This window comes from Sinohyriopsis cumingii, chromosome 15 (assembly GCF_028554795.1).
Source record: "Sinohyriopsis cumingii isolate HCF-2022 chromosome 15, ASM2855479v2, whole genome shotgun sequence".
Classification (NCBI taxonomy): Eukaryota; Metazoa; Mollusca; class Bivalvia; order Unionida; family Unionidae; genus Sinohyriopsis; species Sinohyriopsis cumingii.
Genome location: NC_142975.1, coordinates 74,871,073 through 74,890,796, shown reverse-complemented (window position 1 = coordinate 74,890,796; position 19,724 = coordinate 74,871,073). Strand labels below are relative to the sequence as shown.

General features: G+C 39.8%; 1 protein-coding gene across 1 annotated transcript in view; it reads right to left on the bottom strand.

Annotated features, from left to right (window-relative positions):
- The window catches only part of LOC149782086 (uncharacterized), a 164,338-nt gene that overhangs the window by 74,416 nt on the left and 70,198 nt on the right, over positions 1–19,724 (bottom strand). Inside the window, exons 8-9 of the mRNA XM_089933519.1 lie at positions 7,328–7,371; positions 4,281–4,323 (exon numbers count right to left, since the gene is read on the bottom strand). Coding sequence (XP_089789645.1) covers positions 4,281–4,323; positions 7,328–7,371 — 87 coding nt within the window. The remainder of the gene's footprint in view (positions 1–4,280; positions 4,324–7,327; positions 7,372–19,724) is intronic.

Sequence of the window (19,724 nt, the reverse complement as noted above, 5' to 3'; positions counted from 1 at the left end):
AATTGAGTGAAAGCAAAAGGGTGTTTTGTTTTATAATTTATAATTAAATATATAGTCATAGCTTCTATACATTACCAGCCTTTATTTCAGGTATCTAATTATATCCAGCTGTGGTCTCCACTGGGGAATATGCTTCACACCTGCTAAGATGACCTTTCTGGAGTCATTAAAGAACTAAAGGCTAAACCAGGACTGTCTAAATTCAAAGCAGATTAAACCAGTATTTAACTAATGGTTTTGCATAACACCAAGGTCGCTGATACCACAGATGATGAAGTTGGTAAGGAGATGCGAGATTAGGTCTGTAACTGATTACTTGGATTGTAGTAAAAAAAATGTGCATAATATATATATGCATTTGATTTACAATATCAATTTAATTGAATCTTTCGTTCCAAAATAACATATTTAGTAATTGTGTACTTTTTCTCCAAACTATTGATACAACAATTCTACTGCTTTTCAATTAGGTGTCATTATATTTGGTTGGTTACATTTGCTAGTAAGGAAAAATAGTCCTAATTTACATATATATCACTCCAGAGGATCTCGTTTGTATGTCAATAATAAGCACATTTGGTTTAAACAGGTAAAATACATTCTGTTTTTACAGGCAACTGATACTTATAACATTTCGTGTGCGTCAGTCTGGAAAATGCCCATATGTAAGTGTATAATATCCTTAAGCAACACGAAGCATGTTAAAAAATAAATGATGCCAATGGGTAATATGGCTCTTTTTAATTTACAACAATATTAAATAAACCCTTATTTCTATGTTTAATCAATTCCTCAGTAACATTTATTACACTCGGATCCCTATGTTTCTACCCCGAAACAATGTAATCCCTGGTTCATAACAAAAGCTATTTAGATCCCACCCTATAACCATATATACATTCCAAGGGTTTCTTTATATGTTCAGCTTGTCATAAACTAGAAGAGATTGGGATGTTCAGTTACAAATAATCCCTCCCTACGTTGGCACAAGTGTTTTATCGCTACTCCTCCAAAGTTACTCTAAGAATTGCCACATTTATACAATGGTCTAGATGAAAACAGTGCCGCTCAGATATCCAATATGGCTGCCAGAGCGGTGTATTGCTGCCTTTTTTTGACAAACAAATTATATTAACATGTCATATTCACGGCATCTCTCCTTATAATGCCACGTTTTGACTAAATGTAAACAGTTCCCTTCGTACCAAATGCCGTATCATAATCAATTTAATACTAAATGAAAAGTTTGCCTCTATGACCAACTTGAGAACATGATCATTTCTCCTCCTGAATGGATGATCATGCTGACATTGGATTTTCACGAAGTTTTATAGTCTAGCTGGTCCTAAACGGAAATGGTGCCAACCTGGCTTCCAGAATGGCTAGCACAACACCCAGTTTGAAAATCTTTTTATAAGAGATGGTCTCAACACTAAGTATTTACAGACAGGAAACTATCTTCGAGTCTTGGAAATTTATTTCAGACAGAAGAGCATCAATCCGTACAAGGGCCATTTTTATAGGAGTGGATATCGAGTCTTCAGAAGCGATTATGGAGTAGTGAAATGTCATGATTGAATTGCAAAGTTGGATAAATCGTATAGAAAAGCCAGCATTAAGTAGAACATTGAGCAGAATAAGTTAAATATACCGAGTTTAAGGTAGTGAGAATTGAGTAGACAAAACATAGGTAATAAAATTTGAGCACATAGCCGAAAAAGTGAGTATAAAGTTAGGAATATTTGAGATGAGAGAAGTGGGTTTTCATATACTCATTTGTAATAATAATGATAATAAAGTAATAAGAAGAAGACCGATTAAGATTACTAATAATAATAATAATAATAATGATACTAATGATACATTTTAGCTCATCATCATACCAAAGATATAAATGTTGATCCAATGTCAGTTATATGCAAATCTACAAATATATGCAAATAGAAAATACAGCATCTACATTTGAAGTATTAAGAATACTAACAAAAAGGTGTTATGAGTACTTTTTGTCCTCTTTTATAATATGTTGCACTTACTAGATAATATAATTCTGTGGTATACACATAAATTAAAAAGCATGCATTTTCTTTATTCTTTCAGATTATACCGTTGAATTTGTGGAGGAGAAGATAAGGAAAATAGCTCTTAAATGCATTGGGTACACTGATACTGATGTCCTAATCTGCACTGAAATTAAATTCTAGCACTTTCTCCTAATGATAGATCTGTATAGATTTAGATACCAATTTTCCCAAATTGAAATATTGTGGAAAGTAATGAAGTGATACAATGATACCCCTTTCGTTTAGCATGTATAATGATAGACTTGATTACCTTTCAGAGTTGCTTGTTTGTTCACATGTATATTTTAACAAAGTTGTAAATAAGATTTATACATAATGTATACATCTGAGAAATACACATTTTACAATTGTTTCCTTTAGTACTTTTAGTAATTAAGGAACATGTAACCCTTTCTCTTGAACTAATAACAAAATTACGATAGGGAACAATTGTGATATTTTGTATGGGTCTGCCTGATAGCAGAATTCTGGTAATGAGGTATTATAAGTAGTTTTTCTCTGGGATTGTCTGTGAGCGAAATTATGTCAAGGATAAAGTGTATGACATTTTATCAGGATATGTGAGCAGAATTACGTTAATGAGGGATTGGCTGATAATATTTCCTGTGTCTGCCTGATAGCTGAACTCTGTTAATGAGGGATTGTATGAAATTGTTCACTCCAAATCACTCATACAGACCTGACAACCATAACGAGTCCATCTCGGTAAGACAGTTTAATTTTTCCCGTAAAAGTGTCCAGTAAGGTGTAACAAAATATCAATAACTGCTATTGTAAAGCTGGAAAACGGAATTAAATTCGAAGCATCGACGATAAACATTATGTTCAACTGAAAAGTTTGCAATGTTCACGTCGATTTTATTTACTACTAGTACAGGTGCACAAATTCTAGTTACAAACCCTATGCAGCTCAATGGCCTGTTTTTTTATCTCATACTGACATAATTCTTGAAAATTCTTTTCCATTTCACATGACAACCGCAATCGTATCTCCCGCCACGAGATATACCCAGATTGGCAGGTGATGTCCAAGAAGCGTAATTGTGTCCTTTCCAGTTTTATTCACAATAATCTGAATACTCCTATTTATTCTGATGTGTTGATTATTAACACTTTTTTAGAAGCTTGTATTCCTTTTCGTCTTAAAACATGCATCGCTTTCAGGATGCCATTTTTAAAAAATATATCCTCTTGTTTGATCAGGCAGAACCTTTGCATGAACAAATATGAGTAGTTTAAAGCATCTGGGGTGCTGTTGTAAAGTTAGTCTGGTTTCCTGACTAATTTCACTACTTCTAAGATGAAACCCTGAGACTGGTAATAATAGATCAGTTGATAACTGATAACTCATACTGTGAAATGAGTTAAGAAAATAGGTACCGTATACAATTTGTAATAACAGGTAAATGTTGAATCTGGTGGTAATATGCACATACAATATTGCTTACAATGGATCAGAGATATTCTCCCTTTAGTGGTGGTAAGCTCAGTCATTCAATTGTAAGAAAGCCAATATCCCTGGATATCTTTCCTACATAAATTAGGCTGACATCTTGATGCTTTCAAACTTTAATCACAATCAAAAATATATAATACTTCCTGAATGGTAACATGCCCATTTTGATGCCTTAATGACAGACGATTAATGCATTTGCCAAGCCGTATGTTCTTCACTATTTGAGATAATAAAAAAGATACAGTATCATCTAGCAGACCGTGTTGTACAAAAGTCTTTTCTAATTTTGCTTCGGGTAATTGTTTTAAAGCTGTATCATTTGATGTCTAAGACATATAATTTGTGCAAACTAAGGTTGGCATCTCTTTGTAATGAATAATCCTTGTCCAGTTTTGGTCACACTGGTAAAGCAACCATTCATTTTTAATCAATTCATATGAATTATGTCGTCAGGGGTCATTGTTTCCACCCCTCATGTGTGTTCCTCTTTGATTCCAAGAACTATGTTTATTTCAGCTAAGATAATGGCAGTTTGAGAAGGATTATTGTCCAATAAGAGATGGAAGGAGGAACGAACCGGCAGATATGATGTTTGAAAAATGAATATACCATGTAATAATTTAAACGATTTTGGTAAAGCAATTCAACCAAGAATAAAAGTGCATTATTTATGTCACTACAAACTCCAAGGAAATAGACCCCACTTCAACCATCACTTTTGTACAAATATTAATTATTACCTGTCCAGGTTGGGCATGTGGACTAGACACAACTCGTTCTTGTCTGAAAATGTAACAAATATGAATAACAATATGTACTACAATGATCATAGTTACATACATCACCAAAGTAATGAATACCAAATGTGAAAACACTTGGTATAGAAATATATTTTGCTGGCATCCATCTTTTTGCACAATTCTAAGAACACCTAAAGTATAGTTATACACGTAGCTGCAGAAATGTGTTCACTTATCTGAGTTGGAAGTGAGGTACAGTATAGAGGTTTAGTTAGCACTCAGACAGTATGATTTATGTTATAGATTATGTTATATATTTGATCAGAGAAGTTTGTTTATTTTGCTTATTATAAAGCTAAATTTATTTTAGCTTCTGCAATCTGAAGTCTGATATGGAAAATTCGCTTTGAATCATTCTCAAAGTCCTAATAATCAAATTAGATCCCAAAGATATATATCACAATTTATTGAAAATATTTTATACTAATAGGGATATTATTTGTGCCTAGTTATATTTTATCGACAGAGCGTCACGATGGTACAAAACGCTTAAATACACATCTACATTTCGCTTGGATTTATTTTCACCACTGCTATGACATTACAATGTATCTGCCAGTAAATTAGTTTAGTCTCATTTACCAGATGTCTGACTAAAATGTAATATCATGTACAGATTTAGTAAGTGTGAAGCAAGCTCTGATGGCAATACTCATATTTGTAAATTGTTTCCCATTTTATATTTCCAGTTTGCCTTTTGATTGTCTTTCCTTGAGAACAGTGTCATACTTCCAACACAGGAGACTAAATATAAATATCAAACTACTCCATTATTAAGCGGATACTTTTTCCACGTGTTTTATTTATTACATTAATTGTAAGTATTGAGATATAATTTAGGTTACCATTAGTTCTTTATAAGTTGTGTTCCTTATACTGGGATCAGTTTATTCCGTCTGTTAGCAATATGTGGGAATGATAGACCTTTCATCCTTTAGCAACGGAATCGTTTGTTTTGGGAGAAGGACATGTCAAAGAATTAAGAAAAGCTGACAAGTTTTGACGACGTTCTTTTCTTAAGGTTGTAGTTAACAATCCGGTTTGATTAATGTGTGCATGAATGAATGTACACGAATGAAAACCTACATCACATGATTTGCTTTGTTCAGTGAATTTCAGACAGCAAGTAAGTTTTAGCAAATTTTGAATTCCGCCAAATATTCTTGAATTTAGCTAAAGTAATACACAAAGGTAAAATATTACTAAAATATAGGTCTTTTTATTGAGGATTTTGTATATTTAATTTGACTATTGTTGCAATATATGTAATACAACTAGGGATAGGTTTTGTTTGACACTCAAAATTAAAGCATGACAACTTTCACTAAGGAACCAGCTTCTCGAAAACATTTGTTACTTTAATTTAAGGCCGCATGTATTGATAGCGTATTTTATAAGCAGCCAATAAGCAGCATGTTATTTCAATATCATCTTGATTCTAGAAGAATAAAAGTAGGTCATATCATTTTCTTATAGAACCAATGAATTGATTTATTTTACTGTCCAGTAACCCTATATAAGACAAACTGGAAATTAATTTATCCTGTATTTAAACTTGAAAAAGACTAATTGCAAACTAAATTCACCAAGATTAGAACTTATATAAGACAAAACCGCACCCAATCATCATGGATTAAAACTTTCCCAAGAAGAATAACAAATTAAGTTACATTCCAGTGCTTATAAATTATAGTAATAATATATAAATCACGCTAACAAATAAGTATCCTTCTTGAAAAAGTTATTTTTGTATAGATACTTTATGATTCACTGAAATGAATTCGTATTTATGAGATACTTTATGATTCACTGAAATGAATTCGTATTTATGAGATACTTTATGATTCACTGAAATGAATTCGTATTTATGAGATACTTTATGATTCACTGAAACGATTTGGTATTTATGGTATATGCTCGTGTGCTGGTTTTAATATTATTTACATGAAAGTGTTGAATTAGATGTCAAGAAAATGGTTTTGATTTTAATGGTCTCTATTTTGAAAAAGAGTAGTATTCTTATAATTCATTTAATATTCAAGTGTCGTTCCTGCTATGGTACATACTTGAAACCATGTTCTATTCACCATATTATTGGTATTGATATAACAAATATCGATATGTAAGACTCCTAATGTTTGACAATTGATACCACAAAATTGTAATAATCATTTACGTTCATCTAAATAGAAACAATCAATTTTGGTTGCCCTTCAGCAAAAAGTTCCTATATATGGTACAAACTTTATATAAATTGGGTCATAGATATAAATACCATTAATTTGGTCAGATTTAATTATATCGTAGCTACTTATTTCATTTAACTTCATTTTAGTTCCTTTTGCTGATGTAATTGTTGTAATATGTCTAACTGAAACAAATGGAGTACAAGCTGATGATTATCTTGTAACTGTTTATTAAAAATGAAAAGTAGTAGCGAAACAATTGTACTAGCTTGACCAGAAGTTAGAAGGTATGGACTCCTGGCCAACAATTTTAGCAATATTATTAACATGATATTATTGATTAAAAATGAAACCTAGTCAGCCCTTAATCAGTCCAACAAGACAGATGACTGGACAATTCACTCCGCTGCCAGCATTTTTCACTTGATATTCTAAGCTAGAAGGACCAATGTAGAACAATTAGCTCGACGACCAATTGTCAAGCATTTTTTTGATAAATGAATGATGTGAATTCATGACTGCTAGATACCACAAATGAAAATGCCCACATTCAAATAATAATCAACTTGTGAAGACGAGCGGACCTCAAGCCCAATCCACGAATTTAAAGTACTAAAAACAATGGTAACGGAAAACAAAATACACTGCTTATACGTATAACATGTAATCTTTGATTGCAAAATATCTTGTTATAAGGTACCTTCACTTATAGTGCGCTGATTTTAAATATTCTTATAATCACAGCTATATCAAGAGTACTTTATACTTATGGTTTTTGCTGGATATTTATTCAATACTTACATGGTCTGGAGTGCACTGTTTTCAGCCATGCTCATGTTCCCCTCCTGAAAGGAATATACATACTACAATTACCGCTAATGGTTATGGCTCTCCCAAAGGACCGTGCATTCTACAATATGCTAACAGGACTTTCCACAGATGAATTTGACTCTGCAAGCCACAGTTAGAAAAATGGTGAACGATTGGATATAACTCCAGCACATAATGATTTGGATCTGCTTGAAATTCAACTCGGTCAACATGACTTCTTTAAAATAAAGGATAAATGTTTCTGAATTTTAATATTCCGTGGTAACGTTATGCTGTGAAATCCAAATGGTCATTCACAGGAAATAACTGTACTAAATGATAATGAGTAATGTTGGAAATTAAATTTCTTCAAGATATATGCTATGCCAAGCGTAAGTAGTGAAGTGGGATACTTTACGGACAATGGGAATTAGCATTACAGGGACCCCTGGGTCAGATTACGGACAATGGAAATTTAACATGGCGAAAAATCGTGGGTCAGATTACGGACAAGGGGAATTAACATGGGAATAAATCGTGGGTCACTTTACGGACAAGGGGAATTTAACATGGGAATAAATCGTGGGACACTCTACGGACAAGGGGAATTTAACATGGGATATTTTTTTTAAATTTAAAAAAAAAATTTTTTAAAAAAGGGGTAGGCAATTCAAAGACTATCTCTTTTCGAGAAATATGGCTGGCCCTGAAAAGGGCCTTTGGTTTATGTCAATATTCCCTTAACATAAAGGGCATTTGCGACATCTTCTTTTCCTCAAACTTCGTCTTACAGCAGGGCCATACATCAGAGTCCTCTTGAGGCAACCTTGTCTCTCTATATAGACTCTTCTTATCCACAGGCTGCTGTTGGTCCTGTAGACAACGGTCCACTTGGATCGGACATACATGAGCATGTCCGTCCTGAACATCATCGTTGACACAAGGGTTGAAGATTCAACGTCAGTCCACATGTTGAGGCTCCGAGAATAGGTGAATCAATGCAGTGAACTGCGCTTATTTATAGGGACAGAAAGGATTGAAACGGATTGAGTTCATTCACCAATCCGAACACGCGTTACAGAATTCAGTCAGCCCGCATCCAATCCGAAGAGAGCAGTCTGTGACGTCACGTAGTCAATATAGATTCGCTAGCGCTTGTGTGCAGTCAATCTATGCGATAGTGATTCAACATGACGGAAACTCAGAAAACGATCCAGTGGGGTGCACCAGCAGGGGAGACCGCCCAAGGGAACCCTGACTTACTTTCAGAAGAGGTGAATTGGGATTTTGTGGATTTTCTCTCCTCGCAAGAATTTGTTCCGGAACCTTCGTTACCTTCTTCATTACCGCAAGTGGAGAATTTTAGACAGAGACAGAAAGAAGAATTGGAGAAATTTATACAACGACAAAAGGAAGCGGAACAGGCTTTTCTCCTACAGCAACAGCAACAGCAAGAAGAAGAGGTAAGAAAAAAACAACAGCAAGAAGAAGTAGCAGCAAAGAAACAAGAGGGTGAAAATCAAACGGTCACGGTACTGTTGGACATTTTAGCGGAGTTAAGAAGTCTGAAACAAATGTATCAGACTTCTTTATCACGACCGAAGAGAATACGACCTTCCCGAGCCAAACATGTCAACCCTGTGACTAAGCCTACCGTACCACCCTTAGTGATTTCAACCCAATCATTATCATCATCAACATTACGCAGTCCAGAAGTAGGCCTTGGCCGTGGCAAAGGCTTAAGGCAGTTAAAATTGATTGCTTAAACTCACCCCTACACCATGAAGAAAAAAGGCCCTTTTCAGGGCCACCCACATTTCTCGAAAAGAAATACAATTTCAATTTGCCAATAACTCAAAAAAAACTCACCCATGTTACCCTTTTAGTACGTGTCTGTGTATGAGTGCGTGAGTGTAGCTTCTTATTTTAAAATCACAACTCAAAGACAATTACCTTATATCATTCATTTATTCTTTTCTCCATTTTTTACAATCCAATTCACAATTTATAACACAACACTTTAATAAAAAAGTTCATTAATTTCTTCTTTTCTCCTTGTTTAGTCTCTCTGTTTTTTGAATTTATTCACCGTCACACTCTTTTCCTCTTCTTCCTCCTCGCTTTCTTCCCTTCTTCTTTTTTTCTCCTGTTTCTTTTTCTTCACCTGTCTTCTTTCTTCCTCAGAAGAATCCCTCTCTTCCTCTGAAGAATCCCTCTCTTCTTCTTCTGAAGAATTCCTCTTTTCTTCTGACTCCTCTTGTTTCTTTTTTGGGCAATCTGGAGACCAATGTCCTTTTTCTTTACAATAATAACAGGTATCTTGACTTTTGTCTTTTTTATCCCCTGTTTTTTTTCTTTTTTGACGGTCTGGACACTCTGAAGACCAATGCCCTTTCTTCTGACAGATATAGCAAGTATCTTGACTTTTATCTCTAAAGGAAGGAGAGTAGTCCGTAGGCTGGTCTGAAGAGAATTTTCTAATGACCCCTCGCAAAGCTCTGACGAAACGTTCCATCTGGTTAGTCTCTTCCATCGTTGTGCTCGGCTTGAGAGTGAAATGAATAGTGAAAGGACAAGACACACACCCTTTTATATACGCTGGTCTGCTATGACTATAAAGTAGTTTATGGTGTTTGAACTTGAGTCATTTGACTTTTTGCTTTCAAGATGAAACGATCCCATTCATTCGAGAAGAAAGAAGAAGAAGAAAGTAAGAGGCAGAAACGTGATCTATCGCCTCGTACCAGGGCTGAAATCTTGGCACAAATTCATGCCAGTGATTTTGAAGAGGACATGAGTGAACCAGAATCCGAACCCTCTAAACCAAGTTCATCACCCTTAGTCAACCCTGAAAAGTATTATTCCATTCGAGAGACGGAAAAGCGCTCCTCTAGAAAATTTAGAACTATGGCTTACAAATACACGGTGAAGTTTAAAGATTTCAAGGCTGAAGTGCCGTTAGAGAAAGCAGAAGTGTTCATCACCGAGGTGTGGGATTCTTTGCTCACTGCACTCAAGCGACAATGTCAACCCAAAGAAGACGATCGCTTGAGACTTTCCATACAACACGACGGTTTGAAATCCCCTGTTTGGATCGAGTTTAGCACCCCTGCAGAATTGACTGCTTCCAAAGTCATGGACAAGATTCAACACGTACAACAATCTAATGATCAGTTTGACATCACCGATGGTAAAGCCACACTGGACATGACCCACGTCTCTCCTCCTCAAGGGACAGGACGCAAAAAGATGTTATTGGTGGACGACCTTCGCAACACCAAAAAGAGTCTCGTCCGAATTAACAACCCTCATGACCAGATGTGTTTAGCCCGTGCCATCGTGGTGGGACGAACCTATGTCAACAAGAACGACACGGTAGAATGGAAAAGAACCTGGGACACTATTCAACGTTCCGACCGAGCCAAACAACGAAACGAAGCAGAACTCCTGTTACAACAAGCCGGACTGCCCAAAGACACACCCTGTGGCATTCCTGAGATGCAAAAATTGCAAGATGCCCTAGCTCCACGCTACATCTTGAAAGTGCACCCTCAAGAAATGCGCGGGTCTCTATTGTTTCGAGGCCAAGATTTTAAGGACGGAAAATACATTCATGTTTATCATAACGATGACCATTTCGATACCATTACCAGTATCACCGGATTCCTGGGATACGGTTATTACTGTGAGAAATGTGACTATGGTTATAATAATCGAGAGCAACACAAACATTGTGGATGGAAATGCTCAGGATGTTTGGCCTCTCCACCCTGTCTGAGCGAAGAACCAGTGCCTTGTTCCACTTGTCTGCGCACGTTTGTCAGCCCTACCTGTTACCAACAACATTTGAAAACACAAGGTTCACAGAAGAAATGTGCTTGTCAACTCCTGAGATTGTGCTCTACGTGTGGACAAGGCATACTTACCAACAATGCCAAGGCACACGTATGTCGAGGAAAGAAAAAATGTCACATTTGTCACCACATCGTGGACTTGGAACACCAATGTTACGTGCAAAAATACCAACCCCCACCAGAGAAAGAGGACGGTCACAAGAAGAAAGGCAATTTCATCTTTTTCGATTTCGAATGCATGCAAGAGACTGGCATTCACATCCCTAATTTCTGCGTGGCTCATCGAGCGTGCGAGAAGTGCATTCAAGAACCTATCTTCAGTCATTGCCCTCACTGCAGCAAGATTCCTGGAGGACGTGAAAAAATCTTTCGGGGACCGAACACGTTAGCCGATTTTGCCCAATGGGTCTTAGACCCCGTCGACAAGACGTGGAGCCAAGAGGACATCGAACGTTACGGAGATTGTCATCGTCATGCCACAGTGATGGCTCACAATTTTTCGGGATACGATGGACAGTTTCTTCTCAGATACTATACGGAACAAGGCACCGAGCGTCCTAAAGTGACTTTGAACGGAGCCAAAATCATTTTCATGCAAGTGGGACAAGTACAGTTTAAAGATTCGATGAGTTACTTGGCCATGCCTTTGAGTCGAATGCCTAAAACGTTTGGAATGACAGAAATGGCTAAAGGGTACTTTCCACACTTTTTCAATACGGAAGCCAATCAACACACCGTTCTACCCCATTTGCCTGAGGCTCACTATTACGACCCCGACAACATGCGTACCGAACAACGAGAAGCTTTCTACGCTTGGTACCAGGCTCATGCCTCTGACCCTTTCGACTTTCAGGAAGAAATGCTAAAGTATTGTCGTTCCGACGTGGACATTTTACGGCGTTGCTGTGGAAAATTTCGAGAACTGTTCATGGAACACGGAGGGGTGGATCCTTTGAAAGAAGCTTGCACCATTGCCAAAGCGTGTTCCCTAGTGTATCGACAACGATTCATGCCTGAAAACACCGTGGCTGTCACCAGCCCTCAAACGACCCACTTTGTCAAACGTCAATACTCGGTCAAAGCCCTACGTTGGTTACATTACTTGTGCGACAAGGAAGACAAGTGGATTCAGCATGCCCGCAACGGAGGGGGTGAAAAGACCATCGGAACGTATTCGGTCGATGGCTGGGACTTAGAAAACCCCAAGATCGTGTACGAGTTTAACGGTTGCTTATTTCACGGATGTCCCGTCTGTTACCCTGACCGTGGCACTAAAAATCAGTTTTTGCAACGAACCATGAAAGACTTGTACCAGGACACTTGTCAGCGACGCCTAAAGTTAGAACAGGAAGGATACCAAGTGGTGGAAATGTGGGAACACGAGTACGATCACCGTATGAAAACCGATCCCGAGTTTAAACGCCTCGTGGAAAGTTACCAGTTCATGGACCCGCTGAACCCGAGGGATAGTTTGTACGGAGGAAGGACCAATGCCACCTGTTTGCTGTACCAAGCCGACGAAGAGAAAGGAGAAGAAATCAAATACTTGGACGTGTGTTCGCTGTATCCCTACGTGTGCAAATATTGTCGCTTTCCTGTAGGGCACCCGCAATTGCTGACGGAACACATCGACCTGTAAAACATTCGACAATACGAAGGCTTGATCAAGTGCAAAGTTTTGCCTCCCACGAACCTATACCATCCCGTCTTACCTCACCATTGTCAAGGCAAACTGATGTTTCCCTTGTGCCGTACTTGTGCCGAAACGTGCAACCAGGACCAACCTTGCCATCACAGCCAGGAAGAACGGTCCTTGACGGGAACCTGGGTCAGCGTGGAATTGTTCAAAGCTTTGGACATGGGATACCAACTGTTAGAAGTGTACGAAATTTGCCACTTTCCCAAGACACAACAGTACCGCAAGGGTGACCCCAGTCAGACAGGCATTTTCGCCGACTACGTGGATGCCTTTTTGAAACTGAAGCAAGAAGCCAGCGGCTATCCTTCCTGGTGTCACACTCCCGAAGACCAAATACAATTCAAAGAGAAATACTACGAACAAGAAGGCATCACTTTAGACCACATCGAGAAAAACGAAGGCAGGCGATCGTTTGCCAAAGTGATGTTAAATTGCTTGTGGGGTAAAATGGCACAACGACCGTGTTTACCCAAGACGGAATATTTGACAGAACCTTCCCGCTACTTCCAGATGATTCACGACAAAACCAAATACATGAAACACGTGGACGTCGTTCGAGAGAATTTGATCTTGGTCAATTACGAAGAAGATCTGGACTTTGTACAAGACGACCCTTTTGGAAATGTCATCATTGCGGCTTACGTGACAGCCCATGCTCGCTTAAAATTGTACGAAGCTTTAGAACTGTTAGAAGAACGCGTCCTGTACTTTGACACGGACAGTTGCATTTACATCCATCACCCGATTCAACATCACCCTAACATCGAAGGAGACCGTTTAGGAGCCTGGACAGACGAGCATCCCGACGACAAGATTCTAAGTTTTGTCAGTGGCGGTCCCAAAAATTACAGCTACGAATACCGGGACAAACAAGGAGAAGTGCACACGACGTGCAAAGTGAAAGGACTGACTCTGAATTATCGTACCAGTCGTGTGGTCAACTTTGGGGTATTGAAAGAAGCCTTGCAATCGGGAGAGGATGGAAACTTTAAAGTGACCACTTACCAACCGAACAAGATTGTACGTTTACCCACTCACCACATCGTCAGTCGACCTTTGGAAAAAGTTTATCAAATCGTGTACCAGAAGCGAGTTCGACTTCCCAATCATTTCACCTTACCGTATGGACACGTTGGTATAAAACATTGGTTGTAAGAGGATAGCCACCCACCAGAAAGATGACTTCGCCACAGCAAGAATCGAGTGAGAAACCCGATGAGAACTCCAAGTTCAAACCCTACCATTTTCAAGTCTTCTTACCTGACTATTGTGATTGTGCCCGTCGATTGGACACGTTTCAGAAATGGCCTACGGATAGGGAAGGATTACCTTCTTCGCATGTTTTAGCTAGAACAGGATTTGTCTACTTGGGACCTGAGTCAGGATTGGGATACGAGGTACAGTGTTTCGCTTGCGGACTGAAGTTACGAATGGATCTATGTATCTATAAAGATTCAGCTATTCTGGAACATACTCGATGGTCTCCGCACTGCCCTTACCTTTCTATGGCCTTTCCACCCATTACACTACGGTACAATGTTGACGGTACCTTAGAGACGGTACCTTCCGAAACAAGACATAAAAAACGTAAAAAAGGAAAGATGTACAAACTGGAGACTGCATTGCGACTAGTATAAAAAGGGGGCTATGGTCAAGATCGATAGTTCATTGTGACTACCAAGACCGAGCGAACAAGATGAATACTTTGAAAGAGACATCGTTCCAGTTTGGGGATTGTAAAAAAGCTGTATCTTTCTCTAGTGTAACTAATACTGGATGGATAAGACCCAGACATTGCGACGGAAAATGTCCGGAAGGAAACTGCGATTGTCCATGTGGTTACCATTGTAATTGCGTAACGGAGTTTGCAGACGAGTGCGATTGTGAGCCTTGCGATGGGACCGATGCTGTACCTTGTGACCTGAGCGATGCCGTAAAGCATCATGGGAACTTTAGTGCCCCTACCCCTATCATGGAAAGTGATGCTGTGCGTGTCAAACCTGTGGGATGCGAAAGCGATGCTGCTCGTCCTCTTGGACATTTTACTGGGTTTCGTTTTAAAGGGGAATGTCGACCTTCACGTTTACCTCCCTACGGATGTCATCCAGCCCTGAGCAAACTCCTACCCATTTCACTCAACCCTCATCGAAACGAACCTGTGAAAGACGAGTATTCGTTTCCTGTGCGTTCGTCGGAATACTGTGACTTTGAAAATCGTCTTCAATCGTTCAAAGGAAAATGGCCAAAGTATCTGGGAGGACCGACCCCCGAAGAATTAGCCAGAGCCGGATTTTTCTACTTGGGTGAAGGAGATAAAGTCAAGTGCTTCAGTTGCAGTGTGTCACTTCACCACTGGGAACCGCAAGATTCGGCCTACGTAGAACATGCTCGATGGTCACCGAATTGTCATTACTTACCTTTAGTGGGACCGAGACATTGAAGTAACTTTTTACCATAATAATCTGTTCATGGATACTTTACAAGAGAACATTCGTGCTTTGCCTGTGGAGTTGAGAGAACGCATTTATCGAGAACTGGTCAAAATACAAGTGAAACGTAAAGAACAATTGCATCCGTTACGTCACCGGTGTTTGAACCACTGGTACCTGAAGGCTATACAAGGACTGATTGAGTTGAAAGTGTTCCATTGGACAGACATTGATCAACGACCTCCTGGTTATAAAAAGGAATGGTTTGGTATTGACGATTCTATCTACTACATTGTAAACGTACTGCATCGAATTCCAGAGGAAGAGTTAACGAATTACCAACATCTTAAACACAATGTCAACTTGGTGAAAGAGGAAACTTCTGAACGAATTGTAATGTGTAGATTAGTGACTCAACGATTTAAATTCGACACTGAAGTGAAACCATGTTTGTGCAAAGAGTACATGTCTTGTGTCAGACCAAAGAGGATTTAGTATGACCTATTCATGGATACTTTACAAGAGAACATTCGTGCTTTGCCTGTGGAGTTGAGAGAACGCATTTACCGAGAGCTGGTGAAAATACAAGGCAAACGTAAAGAACAATTGCATCCGATACGTCACCAGATCTTTAACCACTGGTACTTGAATGGTATAAGAGAACTGATTCGTCAGAAATTCTTTCAATGGTCAGACATTGTTCAAAACTTTGAGGTCGCTAATGATCGACATGTTCATGATTATGGTTACTTCGAGATTCACCTACAGCAATACATTGAGGAAGACAAGTTAAAGGATTACCAACATATTTTACGTGGAATCTACTTAGAGGAAGAGGAAACACCTAAACGAACTCTGACGTTTCGGTTACAGTATGCAAGATTTAGATTCCCTACTGGAGAACGAAGATCTCTGGCTAGAAAGTACGTCTATTGCATCCGAAAAAAAGAGAATATAAAAACAGGCTGCCATGCCACGGTTTATGTCACATGTCATCCAACAGATTCCGTGGAAGGAACTCAATGACCATATTCAAACCGTGGATCATTACCATCAATTATTACAAGAACTGTATCCATTCAATTTTGGACGACAAGTGGTGTGTGTCTTAGTGACTTGTTTTCTGGGATTTCGTTTACCAGCCAATTCTTTGTGGACTCTTTACGATCAGTACTTACCACCTCCATGGCCTTAAATGGTCACGAAAAACTCCTTTTGTTCAAAGCCTTGCGTTTTCATCTGGATACTTCTCGACCTCAACAGGAAAAAAAGATTCGTCAACTTTTAGCGACCCAAGACGTGTATGACGATGTGTGTGTAGCTTGTGACTTACACCCTCATTGGACAGATGTTCGTGATTGGAAAAAGGGGGGTTTTGAGGCTTGGACCCAAGAAGTGGCCCAGTATGCACAAGAGTTGTTCAAGGAAAAAAGTTACTTTTCAACCCGTGTTAGTGACGGTGCCAGAAGAACCCGTCACCGAGAACAACCACTCGCTTCAGGACAGGACTGTCATGGACATTCCTGAAAGGTCATTCCGGGAGGACACTTGTGTGACAATACCTCATGTAGAGACTGTAAGAACATTACACACTGTCCCTAGGACATCTTGGTTACCCAAAACATGTTGTACAGACACTTGTTTATATTCCACTTTGATCGCTTTGCTGTGTTTTATATTCCTGTACATCACTATTTGGGTTGTATGTATTTTTGTCTTTCGTGTTCATATTTGAAACATTCAATAAACGTGTTCTGAAAAAGTATATAAACTCTTGTCTTGTTTGTTTTTTCGTGTCACAAGTGACATTTCTCATACCATGGCTACCTCTGCTGTCTCTGCTCCCTCTTCCTCTACTGTCAAAGTCATCGACGAACACTTAGATCGTGCCAGTTGGGAGGCTTTGTATCTTCGCCATCCCTTTAACATGCTCATTGCTGGACCTAGCGGTTCAGGCAAAACCGAATTCGTCAAACGTTTGATCGAACATAAACATCATTTGATCGATCGGCCCCCTCAACGGATCGTGTGGTGTTACAAAGAGTGGCAATCGGCGTACAGCTACTTGCGTGAAAGTCAAGGCGATTCCATCGTGTTTGTGGAAGGCATTCCTAAAGAAGACGATGGCATCGTCTCTGACTCCCGTCTAACCCATTTGGTCATTTTCGACGACATGTTAGGAGAAGACGAAGAAGAAATTAAATTGTGGTTCACGCGCAAAGGGCATCACCGTAATGCCAGTGTCGTTTACATCACCCAAAATTTGTTTCAACAAAGTAAAGCCCATCGCACCATCAGTCTCAATGCGCATTACGTGGTCTTGTTTAAAAGCCCTCGAGATAAATCGCAAGTGCAAGTCTTAGCCAAACAGTTAGGAACGCCTTGGCTGACTCAGGCGTACGACGATGCCACTCAAACGCCACACGCCTATTTACTCGTCGATTTGAAACCTACCACCCCCGAGGATTTGCGATTTCGTACCCACTTGTTTCACCACTGGTGCCAAGACGGAGGGCCTGTCCTGTACACGTCTCCGTCCTCGACTTCATTTCACTCCCCATGAAAAAAATCTATAAAAACCTCAGACCCTTTTTCGTCTGTCTCACACAGTGTGAACATGACGTCCCTTCAGTCGCATCTTCCCGTCAAATTGATTCGTGCCTTGTATGGCATCAGCCGAGAAAAAGATCCACAAACACGAGCCCGTGTCTTAGAAGCTAGTCTCAAAGAAGTCTTACGATGGTTCACGGTGACGGCACGTCAATTACTCCAAGGAATCATTCAGATTCCTCATCAAACCCAACGCTTTTTCGATCGAAACAAAGTCGCTTTGGTCCAACTGGCCGATCCCCGCATCGACACTCAAACCAAAAAACAAATCATTTTGAAACCTGGAGGGAGCGGTACTCTAGGAGGGGTCATCATTCGCTCACTCTTAAGATGGGATCCTAATGCCCCCAAAGTTATCCCTAAGACAAAAGTCCAACGAAGCCCCAAGAAGAAAAAGAAAAAGACCAAGTCCCCAAGAAGAACTTCTCCAGTGGCGGGACCCTCCTCTTACCAGACACCACCACCATCACCCCGGAAAAAGAAAAGAAGCCCCAAGAAAAAGAAACAGAGAAAAAGTCCTCAAAAAAAGAAAAGTCCACAGAAGAAAACTAGTCGCAAGAGAGGCACTTCGGCCAGGACGCAACCTTACACTCGCAAGCCACGACCAGCCACAACGTCTCCGGCAGCCTCACGTTTGTCCACTTCTCCGTTGATGTCACCAGGAACTGAAGAGTACTTGGAGACGTTGATTACACCAAGAACTTCTCCGTTGATGACCCCCAAAAGAACTTCCCCAGTGGCAGGACCTTCCCATTTAGCGGCAGTGGCTGCTGCTCACAAAGTACCTTCTCCCAAAATCAAAGTTCAAGAAAGATCGGGCATGTTACAAAGTTTACTGGATTTGTCCAAGCAAGAACTGGCTCGATTTAGTCCGTTACGTACCCCTGCACGACGTGTCATGCCTGTCCTCAAACTGATAAAACGTAAAGACAATCAGTGGCGACGCGTTCCAGTATAAAAAAGGCCTGTGACCGAGTAGGGTATCAGTGTTTTTAGGTGCTCCTAAAGACTCAAAGATGTCACCCTCCAGAAAACCCCAAGGAAAGAAAAGGAAAGGACTACCACCACGTTTAGCCAAACATGGGGACCTGTTATCTGTCCTGTCCAAAGCTTCTCCACCCCTACGAAAAAAACTCATTCAAGCGGCCTCCAAAGAGGTCATCGATACCGTGTGCGAATGTTGTTTGAACGTTTTGAAAGGCACGATCCCTTTGTCCAAACACCAGAAACAATGCTTAGGCAAACATCGTCACGTTCTTCGGAAAATGGTTCAAAAGAAAATTCCCATTCGTCAAAAAAAGAAGATGTTGGTCCAACGTGGAGGCATTTTACCTCTCTTGTTAGGCCCCATACTGAAAGGAGTCTTGGGAACCATGTTGGGAGGACTGGTGGGAGCAAGATAAAAAGGCCTTCGGAAGTCCCAAGATCTCAGAATTCACCCCTGACAACCCCATGGAAGGACGAAAACTAGCTTTAGTGCCTTACAAACGATGGATGGAATACCATCGGTGGCAAGAACAACGCACCCCGCATTTACCTCCCAATCCCCATTTGAGCGAGATGTCCCAGTTACAACACGAATTGCAATCCTTGCTGGATCGCCAAGATTTGTCCGAAACAGAAAAATCGCAAAAGTACGGTCAACTCTTGCAACGACTGCAGCTCTTTCACCAGAAAGCTTTAGACGAAACAGCTTTACCCACTCTGAAAGATTTTAAGACCTTGATGAAAAGTCCAGCACCATCATCATCATTACCCCCACCACCACTACCATCCCCAAGGGTCACCAGAGATGC